This window comes from Macrobrachium rosenbergii, chromosome 20, assembly GCF_040412425.1.
Source record: "Macrobrachium rosenbergii isolate ZJJX-2024 chromosome 20, ASM4041242v1, whole genome shotgun sequence".
NCBI lineage: Eukaryota > Metazoa > Arthropoda > Malacostraca > Decapoda > Palaemonidae > Macrobrachium > Macrobrachium rosenbergii.
In genome coordinates this window covers 47,344,477-47,356,619 of record NC_089760.1, presented here as the reverse complement: position 1 = coordinate 47,356,619, position 12,143 = coordinate 47,344,477, and the positions used below count along the sequence as shown (strand labels likewise).

The 12,143-nt window shown below is 44.1% G+C and overlaps 1 protein-coding gene across 3 annotated transcripts in view; it reads left to right on the top strand.

Annotated features, from left to right (window-relative positions):
- The window catches only part of Lamtor4 (Late endosomal/lysosomal adaptor, MAPK and MTOR activator 4), a 172,179-nt gene extending 160,237 nt beyond the window's left edge, over positions 1-11,942 (top strand). For all 3 annotated transcript variants that reach the window (XM_067122702.1, XM_067122703.1, XM_067122704.1), the window contains exon 4: positions 11,173-11,942. In XM_067122702.1, the coding sequence (XP_066978803.1) occupies positions 11,173-11,270 (98 nt within the window). In that variant the 3' untranslated portion in view covers positions 11,271-11,942. The remainder of the gene's footprint in view (positions 1-11,172) is intronic.
- The last annotated feature ends 201 nt before the right edge of the window (positions 11,943-12,143 follow it).

Sequence of the window (12,143 nt, the reverse complement as noted above, 5' to 3'; positions counted from 1 at the left end):
GGAGTCTCAGTGTCCAAATAGGCACTCCTTTGATAGCAATGACACCAAGGTAGTGCCATGGTTACACTATCCTCCCCCAGAGATTTTTCATTCTTCAGAACATTGACCAGGACAGCAGTCTCCTATACTTCCTTTCTTGGAACTTAACCACAGTTCTTGGCATCTTGACTTCCGGAAATTCGTTCAACCTCTTAAGAAGCTTGATCATGGTCCTTCTTTCTGGACTTACGAAGTTGGCGCTGTTCTGTTCTGTTCTCTCGCACCTTTGATTATATCAAGACATCTTTGGTACCAATTTACATCTGGAAGCTTATGCCTTTCGTCATTCTACATGTTTCGAAGTGATCAGTGAGATGGATCATTCCACTTCTATGGTCCTCTGGTGCAAATGACAAAATGATGTGTTTTTGTTGCCTGTTTATAGACTAGACTTTCAACCCAATGCTAACAACTCGTTTGTTAGCTTCGAGTTGGGCGAGAAACAGTGTCCAAATTGTCATTTCTCTGACTTGTGAGATGATCAAATGAGCATATCCGTCAACTTCTTGGTGACATCAGTGTGTTTTGGACCAGACCTTTCGAGGCCAGGGGCATCGGTCTGTCTATCACGTTCAGGAAGAACGTATCAGTCGAGTACTAGGATGGAATGTAATTGTGCAGATTACATTCATCTCCTTCTACCTTGGGACATTCCCCATAGGTCCTTGGACTCCTTTTCCTTGGATCCTATGGTGGATGCTCAACAAGTCGTGTAGTTCACCCAGCTCTTGAGGGATAGGTTGCATCTCGCCTAAGGTGTGCGGCTGCTAGGAGAAGGTGCGTGTGTGGGACTGGCCTCCTCCCTTTCTCTTGTCTTCCTTCCTCTTCCAGTGGGCAGAGGAACAAATGAGCTGTCACATGCTGGACTGGCATGCATGCAGGTGATCTAGATGACTGAGTATCCTACCTATAATCTGGCTCTATTTGGATTAGTAGATGCATATCCTTCCTTCTCTCTAGCAAGGGGAGAGAGGGACTAACTATGAGCAAACCAGTTGGTTATTCTTAGCTTTAGAGTCTCTGACACTTGGGGTTCATCCAAACCTTTCTGAATCAAGGATATTACATTCCTTTAATTTGAAATGCCCAGAAGTCTGACGATTGAACATCTCTCTTGTTCAGTTAATCAGAGGTATGGTCTCCTTCCTTTGCTCTTTCATGACCAGGAAGAGAGTATCCAGGTGAACCAAACTACCAGTCAGTTCAGAGATTTACTCAAAATCCTCCCTCCAAAAGTAAGTCTCCCATATGTAAAGACCGAGGGTTTGTATTCGTGTAGGAACAGGTGACAAAATTTTGAAGTAATTTGTATTTTTCCTAACATACAAACCTGAGGTCTTTACATTAAGGGCCCACCTCTCACTACCCCTCATTCTTTTACCTGGGCCAGAAGGTAAACTGCATAGAACTGAATGTATACTGACTAGGTGGGCAGTGCTTCTGCCCCTACCATCGGTAACTGTTACTAGACCTCCTTGCAAAAGTTGAACGGTTGGATTTCCAGCTCACTGAAACTTAATCCCCATATGTAAAGACCTGACGTTTGTATGTTAGGAAAAATACAAATTACTTTAAAAATTTGTTGTGTTGTATAATAATGGAAAGAATAATGAAATATGTTGGTAAATGAAATGAAGAAGCTGATCAAGCAGCTAATGAACCAGTCCACATGACAAGAGCAAATGTAAACATCTTAAACATCCCTATTAATGACTGCATAAGGTGTATGTAAAAACAATCATCATTGTAAATAAATGGAAAAATATATGGAATGAGGACTTTTATAGAGAGAGAGAGAGAGAGAGAGAGAGAGAGAGAGAGAGAGAGAGAGAGAGAGAGAGAGAGAGAGAGAGAGAGAGAGAGATCCTGGCACATCTTCAAATAGGACATACAGTATTTGTTTGACACATGGACACTTAATGAACAGACCACATGGCCCTCCTCCTGAGTGCTCAGAGTGCAAAATGATGATAACAGTCAAACATGTATTGTGTGAATGTCCAAAATATAACCAACAATATTTATCAACTTTTGGAAGTAAATCAGTGAGGGAAGTTTTGTCAATCTTCTACATTTTCAATAATTACGATTTTAATGTTCATGAGGAACTGTGATTTAATTAATAAAATATGAAAATGAATAATAAAAATATGAAAACCCTTAGGGCATTTAATGAATTTTAAGACGACAAAGTTTTAAAATGTTACTTAACTCATTCTGAATTTTATTATACCTTTTTAGTGTGTATACAGTACAGTATATGGAAACATGAGTAAATGTATTTATTGTGTGTGTTCCAGTATGAGAGCATGTACCTTTGTGCACTTTTTAATTTCATTTCTGGATCGGGGTCCCGTGTCACCCGGTGAAATAATCCATTCAGCACTTATTTCTAGGTAATTCCGTTGCTAGATACCAGAGAAAAGCTAAATGTAAAGCTGGGGTTACTACCCCCAGAGCGAGCTCCAAGAAATGGAGTCGTGTATGGTAAAGGGTGAGATTGTCACAATCACGGGACCCTGCCCTGTAAAGATTCCCAATGTCAAAAGTCCCAACGAGAGAGGTGCCGATACAAGCCCATGCACTACTCGCGGACTGTACACAAGGCAATACTAGCCGCATTCCATTTTAGCACGCGATTTCGTTCACACGTAATTTTGTTGTGCTCCTTATTTTGTGCCTTTGTTGCGCTATTATGGCATCCCCACAAGGTTCTTCTTCAACATCTTGAGTACCAGTGTTTTGTTGTTTTTTAGGCGATTGAGGCTCCTTATTTTCCTTTAGTTTAATAATTAAAGGGATTTATAACGCCCGTCTCGATCTCCTCTCACAGGAGTCTCATGACCTCTCTTGGTCTTGGGTCGGCATGTTTGTTTTGTGTAATTTATTTGTAATTTTTCTTGTTTGGGATATATTCCCAATTTGTGATTCCTAATTTAAGTGGGTTTGATTATTTTTATGTTTGTTCTGTGCCCCTTTACTACGAGAAGTGAAGTTTGGCGTTTAGGCTACGAGCTTCCCCCTCGGACCTATTCGCTTATTATCATGGCTTTATTATGCCTTAATTTTGTCCCTCACTTCTCTTAGCTTCTGGGAATCTTATTTTCATTGGTACTGTTACGGTTTTTTGCTTTGTTTTTGCAATTTAGTAAATTTTGTGAATTTTATGTTCCCTTGCTGGTCAAGTGCGGTCTTGCTGTTTAGGCTACGTGGTTCCCCCTCGGGCCTATTCGCTTATTATTATGGCTTTATTATGCCTTATTTTAGACTCTCACATGATTTTCATTGGTACATTTAAGATTATTCTCTTTACGTTTGACCTTGTGCTCGGATGCTTTTGAATTTTGTTGATTATTTTGGGTACTTTTATATAACTGGAGGTCGGCCATTTCCCTTCACGTTCATGTCGTGTTGGGCCTGCCTATCCTCCTACATGTACCTTATAGTAATTTTCTGTTATATTATACATTTATTTTGGGTTGGTTAGTTAGCCTTTTTTTCCCTCTCCTAGGCTTCCTTCCTTTGCATCGCCTCAGTTAGGTTAGCCTAGGGGTAGGCTATAGCATTTTTTCCCTTCGGGGAAAAAACGTTAAGGGGGGGCGATCTCGATCTGTACATATGAGTTTCATGTCTGCGATCTCGATCTGTACGTATGAGTTTTATGTCTGGTGCCTCCCTTTGTTTGGTTTTGGCTTGGGTATATAGCCTACGTCCACCCTCTCCCTGTTTCGGCTTTTCACTTAGGCTACTGTTCCTGATAGGTTAAGCTGGAATAGCGAGGGTTTACCTGCGTAGCCTATCCTAGTTCAATCCTTCTTTGGGTCGCTTACCAACTATATTTATTGTATCGAGAAACCCCTTCTTCCCCGTTTACCCAATCCCTTTGCTCTCTCTCCCCTTGGTTCGTTTTCAAGGTTTGTTAACGTATCAAGGCTTGAGAGCACTTTATCCTTATTTTGTGCTGTAGCCTACATCCCCTCCCTCTGCATTGATTGGTTTGTCCCTCGGTGTTGAGTGTCTGACCTTATTGGTTGGCACCCCACCTAGGACCTAGAGGTGACCGGGAGTGCTCTCCCCACTCCTGTTCACACTCCATTTACCTTTCTTTGCTCTCCTGGCCGTAGAGGTTTTTGCCCTTCCTCCCCTTTTCTCTCACTCTTGTCGTGCAACACAGCTCACATTGCGAGGGGACGTATGAGGATCTCTGGGCGCCCAGGGAGTGCTGTCCCACCCCTGGTCGCTACTTTGGGTTACCAACCTCCTGGCCTATCCTTCCCCCTTCCTTTTACGTCGACTGTTTCCCTTCGTGGTGCTTCTTACCAGTCCGCACCTCGCTGTTGGGATCTCATACGAGGCCAGTTAGCGTTTTCCACCTAACTGTCTTCTGTTTTATTTGCTTTCGGCGTTCCCCCTCCATTTTGCTAACTACCTGTTCGATGTTTCATTATCTTGTTGGGCGCTCTCCTTGCTTACCGCTCCGGCGGTTATAGTGTTTAGCGGTCGGTGTTTATCCCCCACACCGCTATCACTCTTGGCTCTGAGTGCGCCCACTTCCGAACAGTTCATAACCTTCCCACTATATTTGTATCCGTCACATAATTTTAAAACATGGTCGCTCCGGAATGTTTCCGTTGACTCTGTTTTTGTGTCTATGAGATTTGTACTGTTAGTCCGGTTTTCTCTCTGGTTTACTCCGGTGGGTTTTCCTGGTCTGACTAGGCTAAGTCGCTGCTACGGTACTCTGCTCCGGCATCCGTTCCAGCATGCTCATATCTCATACCCTTTCAGCTGGTTTTGTCAAGTGCAGGAATGCTCCGCTATCCTGCAACAAGCCAGCGACCACGGAGTCTGTAGTTCCCATTCCGGTGTGCGGTCTGTGTTGGAGAATTAATAGTTTGGCACCCGGAAGGTTGTGATGTACGCTATGCTCTCTCCGAGCAGGCTACTAGATGAATCCGTAGGTTTCATATACACCTGTCAGTTTTACCTCCGCCAAACTCCGCCTCATATGGCTTATTAATAGTCGCTCCTTCGGTGTTTGGGCTCTCTCCGGGCAAGATTCTTGATGAATCGGTAGGTTTCGTATACACCTATCGGTCTTCCTCCGCCAAACTCCGTCTCATATGACTTATTAATAGTTGCTCCTCCGGTGTTTGGGGTCCTAATTTTCCCCCTCCTGGAGGCCGGCCGCAAGTCTCGTAACTCTTCGCTTCACACCCTCTAGTCCGGGGTCAGCAGCTTCGGGCGAAACGTAGAGGCGGAAATTCCTATGTTTTTTCGGTGGACATTTGTAATGTTCCTTTCCCCGGCGCCCAGATCTCAACGTCAGTTGCTGAAGAAGTTGCTGCCCCTATGACTACCGGTGTCCAAGAGATGACCCGGTCCTCTTAAAATAAATTAGCTATTTACGGAGGGTTTACTGAAGACGTTGCGGCCTTCAGTCTCGTTCTCGAACCTGTGAACATCGTCCCGGAGCGATAAGTAGGTGCGGAAATAAGTGAGACAAACAAGACAAACCTTTTCCTCTTAGCTCGGGAATAAGTGAGACAAACTTTTCCGCTTAGCTCTTTTCCTTCTTTTGCTTTTTTCCTTTAGGGGATTCGTTAGATCCTCATCCCTTTTGGGCGGTTCTTGGTCTACCGTCCCTAAGGTGAAATCAGTCAAGAAAGGCCTTTTTAAAACCCAGAAGACCCGCTCCGGAACCCCCTCGAGGACGTCACGGATCTCTAGTCCGGTGCCGTCCACGAGTTAGGCCTCGTCTTCTGGAAAGGGACACGGCCCAAGCAGAGTAAGGCGGTTACCCCCTCCTTCCTTTGTTGCAGACTCTTTTACGGGTCTCCTTATAAGGAGCTCGACATGAGGGTCATTGACAAACTATCAAAACTATCTAACCAGCTATCTGCCTCATGGGTCCGTGCTTTCCCTTTCCCAGGAGCTTAAATCCCAAAAGGGATTAATCTCAGGATTCATTAACAGCGGATCACCTGAAAAATCCTGCTCCGTTCCGGAATCCTACTCCGTTCTGGACACCTCCACCCCTTTTCCCCTTCGGTCTGGGGAACCTTTGGCGCCTAACCCTTTATGCTTCCCGGCATGAAGGTACCCTTCTATCGAGGGTGTGGGCACACGGAGGTTGGCGGAATTGCATTTCTTCCCTTCCGGTCTGGTATCCCCTTATCCGGGTTTTGCCAGACTGGCAGAAGGGGCATGGTATCTATCTGACAAGATCCCTAAGGAAACCCTCATCTTTCCTAGGGCCTGGGCACAATCGTCTCTGTTGAGGATTCTAGCGGAGTGCCAGGCGGAGAATTTCAAGCTCACGCCAGCAAAAGGTGTCTTTACCGTGTTCTCTTTAAGAGACCTGCTTCCTACCCCTTGTGCTCCGAATGTAGCCCCTCTTATCAACAGGCTTGTTTCGGAAGTAAACCACTGACAAATCTCCGGACTACGCTTCTAATTTATTCAGCGTACAGCTCCCTAAGCTTCCGGAGTCGATTCCCAGAAACTGAAACAAGGTGTAAGGACAGGCTTGCCAGGTCCTGGAAATCTTTGACTTTAATGGGAACAATGTCTGTGGTATATAATGGCGGTTCGTTGTTTCGGGTCCTGATAAAATCCCTCTTGTCAGGTTTTCTGCAGGACCTGTTTAATTTCATCACAGTCCGGATGGACAGCTGAAAACACATCTTTCGGCAGCCACGTTCCGCCTTGAGCCGAAAAGACTTATGAACAGTTTCACCTGGGGAATTAATCTTTTCCCCAGGTGGGCGTTGTTACGGTCTGTCCGGGGCTACTAATGTTAATCAGAGCCTCCGTTCTCGTTGGGGTCTACCCTACAAGCAGAAACAATCTGTACTTGTCGGGCCCTATCCCAAGTCCGGCAAGAAGTTCATGTAGTTCAAGCGCCCCCCTGCTCAGGCAGTGGTGCAGGCTCTTCAGGTTCCTGCCCCTGGACAACCGTCAGCCTCTCACTCCCAGCCTCCACTTCGATGTGTGCTGGTTCAACCAACACATCAGCCCCTAGTGGCTCCCCCATATGTCTCCGCCTCCCCCATGTCTCACCGGGGTTTTCATTGCTTCATACGAAAACCCAAGGAAAGAATTTTCACTAGGCATTCTACCAGAGGCACTGAGCCTCGGGGTTATCACAGGGGCAGGGAAGCATCCTGCTCCTCTCCGAGAAATTGGGAAGGCAAAGGCTCCAGGGGAGGCAGGCAAGCCTCCTCCCAGTGGTATTTCTCAGGTGGGCGGGAGGCTGTACCGTTTTCGGGGCCAGTGGAACTTCAGTCCCTGGGCCCAGAGTATAGTTATCAAAGGCCTGGGGTGGAGCTGGACTGTTTGTCCCCCTCCCCCAATCAGGTTCTGTCAGTTACCGGCCAGGGCTCTGGAGGACTTTGTGAAAGGTCTGTTAAGGAAACAGGCATTAAAGAAAGCGAGACACTGGTAATTGCAAGGCAGACTTTTTCAGTCTGCCAAAGAAGTTCCCTTTCGCTGGAATATTTTTCCAGACTTGTCCCGTTTATATTCCTCATTCAATGCGACAAGTCTCGGTTGCTTACAGTCTTGTAGGTTCGGATCCTAGTGCACCGTGGAGCCGTAACCAACTCTATAGGCCTTTCCAACGCTTCCTATCACGTCTTAGTTGCAGGAAGGTTCTCTCCCTTCTTGGGATTCAGGCTCGGGGGGCAGGCGTACCCCTTCAGGATCATGCCCTCCTCAATGCAGCCCCCAGAATCTTCACCAGTTTGAACGATACCGTAGTTCAACAGCTCCGGTATTAGAAGGTTATGCTAGCCGCATATCTAGTCGCCTGGCTCATTTGGGCATCCAGCGTCGAAGATTGCCGGAGAGTGCCGGCCATTATAATCGGCTTTCTGGCGTCTCTGGGCTTCCAAGTACACAGGAAGGAATCCCGCCTGATTCCGGAGGGTAGCCTTCAGTGGTTGTGAATCCAGTGGAAGCGGAAAGAGATAGCAAGGGCAACCAGGCATTTCATCAACACAAGCGCATTCTCGCCGTGCCCAAGAAAAGGTCTTGGGCTCTCTTCAGTTTGCTTCAGTGACGGTTCTCCTTCTGAAGTCAAAGCTGGAGTTTATAAACGGGGTATGGCGGAGTCAGGGACGTGTCTCCCTGGTTTCTCCTATTTGAACAAGGGCCTCCGGCCTTGGGCAACAGTCAAGAGCTTATCGAAGTCAGTTCCTCTTCAGCTTCCCCCTCCGGCCTCAGTATTCCACACCGTCACCTCTCTGGGCGGGTGGGGGTGGATATTTTTAGCTCCATGAAGTACATGGAACTTAGTCGGCCGCGTTCCGGCAGTTCCATATCAATGCTTTGGGGGGCTGTGGCAGTCTTCCTGCCCTTGGGAAAACTTTTTCCTCCCAGGAGGATTCATTTAAGGCTGGTTCTGAACAACACAGCAGTAGTGCGCTGCGTAAACAAGTGGGTTTGAAGTCGAATCGAATCAATCAGGTTATGGTTCAATCTTCTCCATAGCAAACAGACACAAGTGGCATCTGTCTGCCACCCTTCTCGTAGGGGTCCAAAAGGTCGCTACAGTTTCCCTATCCAGGACCTCCCCCCTGGTGTCGGAATAGTCCTTAGATGGAGCGTCATTCAGGTAGTTTTGCGATCTATTTCCGGACCTAGGAGTAGGTCTGTTTGCAACCCAATTCAGCCACAAACTATCTTGTTGTGTAGCCCCCCAACCTGGACCCTCTAGCTCTCTCCACGGACACAGTGTCGTTAGGTTTGAACGGGTGGAAGTTAGTTTATCTGTTCCCCCGGTGAACCTGTTATTTAAGTCCTTCACAAGTTCAGAACATTCAAAGGTTGAGTAGGTCTAGTAACTCCCAACGGGCCGGAAGCCAGTTGGTTTCCACTCCTTCTGGGGTTGAAACCTTGGTGCTCCAAATCTACGACCCAAAACTGCCACGAGTGGTATAAACTCAGCCTGTGTCAGCCTCCTCAAAGTTACGGTGCCCTAGCTTTGTGGTCTTTGTGAAATTTACAGTTTAGGGGGAAACTGGTATTGGTCCTGTTATTACTGTCTTCCTAGAATCAGACAAGGGATTCTACTCTGCTGCAGTATGGTTCTGCAGTTAAGTAACTAGCACTCTTCACATAGTTTCTGAAGCTACAGTAATGATGCAGCCGCATCGGCCCCGAGGAAAGTGTTTTGTTGAAATCAGACTCACAGGCCCTTAACTTTCAACCCTAAGGCCTGTGTTCGTCTGAGACCAGTACTCCGTCCACATTCGGTTTCCTGGTCTTTGAGTAATGTATCGGAGTTAGCTTCGGTAACCAACAATCATCTTGTTCTTACCTTTCCTTGTTGGGGAAGACCCTAATCTTAATCAGCTTAGCTTCTAGTGCTAGTATTCCTGTACTGTCTGCCCTGTCTAGCGGAACCAACCATTTTGGTTTCCCCACATCAGGGGTAGTGTTGCGAATTCCTCACCCTAACTTTCTAGCTAAAGTTGGTCCTCATTTTGGGTGGTCACCTTGGAAAGTACTCCCCTTTCAAAAGGTCTGTCTCTGTGCCCAGTTTATTCCTTACAGGCTTATTTAGACAGGACCTCGCAATTTTGTCAGGCCCTCTTTTTATTAGAAAAGGGGGGGATACTGTCATTGTGTCTGCTATTAGGCAGCAAGTTTTGTATTTTCTTAATACAAGCCTATTCAGGCTCAATTCCGAACTCATGGTATTAGAGCAGTGGCCACTTACATTAATTATTTTCATTACATGAATTTGGGGGACCTTACCAAATGTTCAGGGTGGAATTCTCCCCTAGTTTTCAACGTCTCTATTCGAAATCTGTAGCAGCTCTTAAATTCCTGCAAGGAACTTTGTCCCTCTCTGGTTCCCTTTCTGATTCTTAGTCACTTTCCCCTTCACTGCCTAAGTTATTCCCTTACAAGCAGTTCATTGTCTTTAATAGCATAAGAATGATATTTATTTCTCTGTTATTATTTCACCGGGTGACATGGGACCCCGATCCAGAAAAAGGATTTTGACAAGGGAAAAATCTATTTCTGGGGAGGGGGCCCGTGTCACCCGGTGACCCACCCCTGTTTTTCACTCTCTCCCTCCCATGGTAAACATCATTCTGGTGGGGTGGGTGCTAACATGGAATGCGGCTAGTATTGCCTTGTGTACAGTCCGCGAGTAGTGCATGGGCTTGTATCGGCACCTCTCGTTGGGACTTTTGACATTGGGAATCTTTATAGGGCAGGGTCCCGTGATTGTGACAATCTCACCCTTTACCATACACGACTCCATTTCTTGAGCTCGCTCTGGGGTAGTAACCCCAGCTTTACATTTAGCTTTTCTCTGGTATCTAGCAACGGAATTACCTAGAAATAAGTGCTGAATGGATTATTTCACCGGGTGACACGGGACCCCGATCCAGAAATAGATTTTTCCCTTGTCAAAATCCTTTTTTTAATCATCATCACCATACTGAATGACTTATTTGGTCCCAGTGCTTGGCCTCTGTCCTAGACCTGGTATTTCCCTCAAATCCTTCGGGTCAGCCCTGTGAGAACTGATAATCAGCTCAGTGGTCTGGTTAAACTATTTTAATAATAATAATAATAATAATAATAATAATAATAATAATAATAATAATAATAATATACACTGTCAAAGCTGAAGTATAAAAGATAATTCAAAGTTGTTGATTTTCTGCTCTTTTAATTTTGGATGATCTACACTTATGAAACTGAAGTATTAATAATAATACTGAGGCACTGATAAATCTCAGATGATCCACCCTACAAATGAAGTACTGTATAAAGGTTTATGCAAAGGTTTTAGTTTTCTTCTTTGTAAATTTTGGATGATGTACCCTTCAGAAACTTAAGTGTGAATTATCATGCTGAGGCATTGATTATTCAATTTGTAATATTTGGACGGTCTACCCGTCAAAAGCAATAGTGTGATGGATAATGTTAATAAGGCATTGGTTTTCTCTAAGAAACATTCTGGATGGTCTGCTGTTCAGAAAGTATTTTTTATAAATTGTTCTTTTAAATGAGTGGATTATATTTTGATGAAAAATAATTTTTATGAAAAACTGATCATATTTTCTGCATGATGGATACATATACTTATCTTTTCCTTTTATTTTACAGTTACCTATACTGACCACAGTTACGTCGTTTGTCTTTCTAACAAAAATATCCATGTTGTAAAGCGTAAATTTATGCCAGTAGACCCAATAAAGGTTTGATTTTCTACTTTTAAGGTTTGTACAGTAGTAATATTTGAAAGTAAGCCTGTGATTTTATTATTTTGAAGTTTAAACATGCAACTTATGACTTTACATGTAATATTTTATGAAAGTTGCCATCATAAAGCCACTTATAACAAGTTGAATGTTTTTGCCAGTAGTCTTAGAAATTTTTGGCAACAGTAGTACAGTAATGGAATTTAAAAAGAAAAAATCCTTTTAATACTTAATGTATATCAGTTTAAATTCTTGATTGTATTGATTTGTGGTTATCCTGCCAATGATGTTCATCTAAACGGATGACTCAAATTTCAATTTCTCATTGACTGATAATGTAATTTCAGGAAATATTTACAGTTTTTAATTTTAGAATTTGAACATTACAGTATCATTTGTATGAGAATCAAGTCTATACATGAAGAAGTGGCATTTATTGAAGCAAACATATTTGATAACTGTCACTCTGTACACTTAAAGATTGTAAGTTTTCTTTATTTAAAGTACAGTGTAAGCTCAAGTAGTCAAGTAAATATATTTATGCTTGCCTGTACAGTATTACTACTTTGAAGATTATTTTATTAAAATATTATTAATAATGTTGATGACTCATTTGTATGTTTTATGCCCATGTTTTATTGAGGGAGAAATCAATAAACTTTGCTTAGTATAGTACTGTATTAGAATTATTGCTGTTAACCTTCGTAATAGGTACAAAGTAAGCTCTTGGTGATTTTCTTGCTAAAATAATCTGCCATGAAAGTGCACATCAATGGCTGCTATTACTGTATAGTCGACCCCCGACTATTCGCGGTCCAGCATTCACAGGTTCACCTATTCGCAAATTTTCCTGTGAAACATAGCTCCAACTAATTC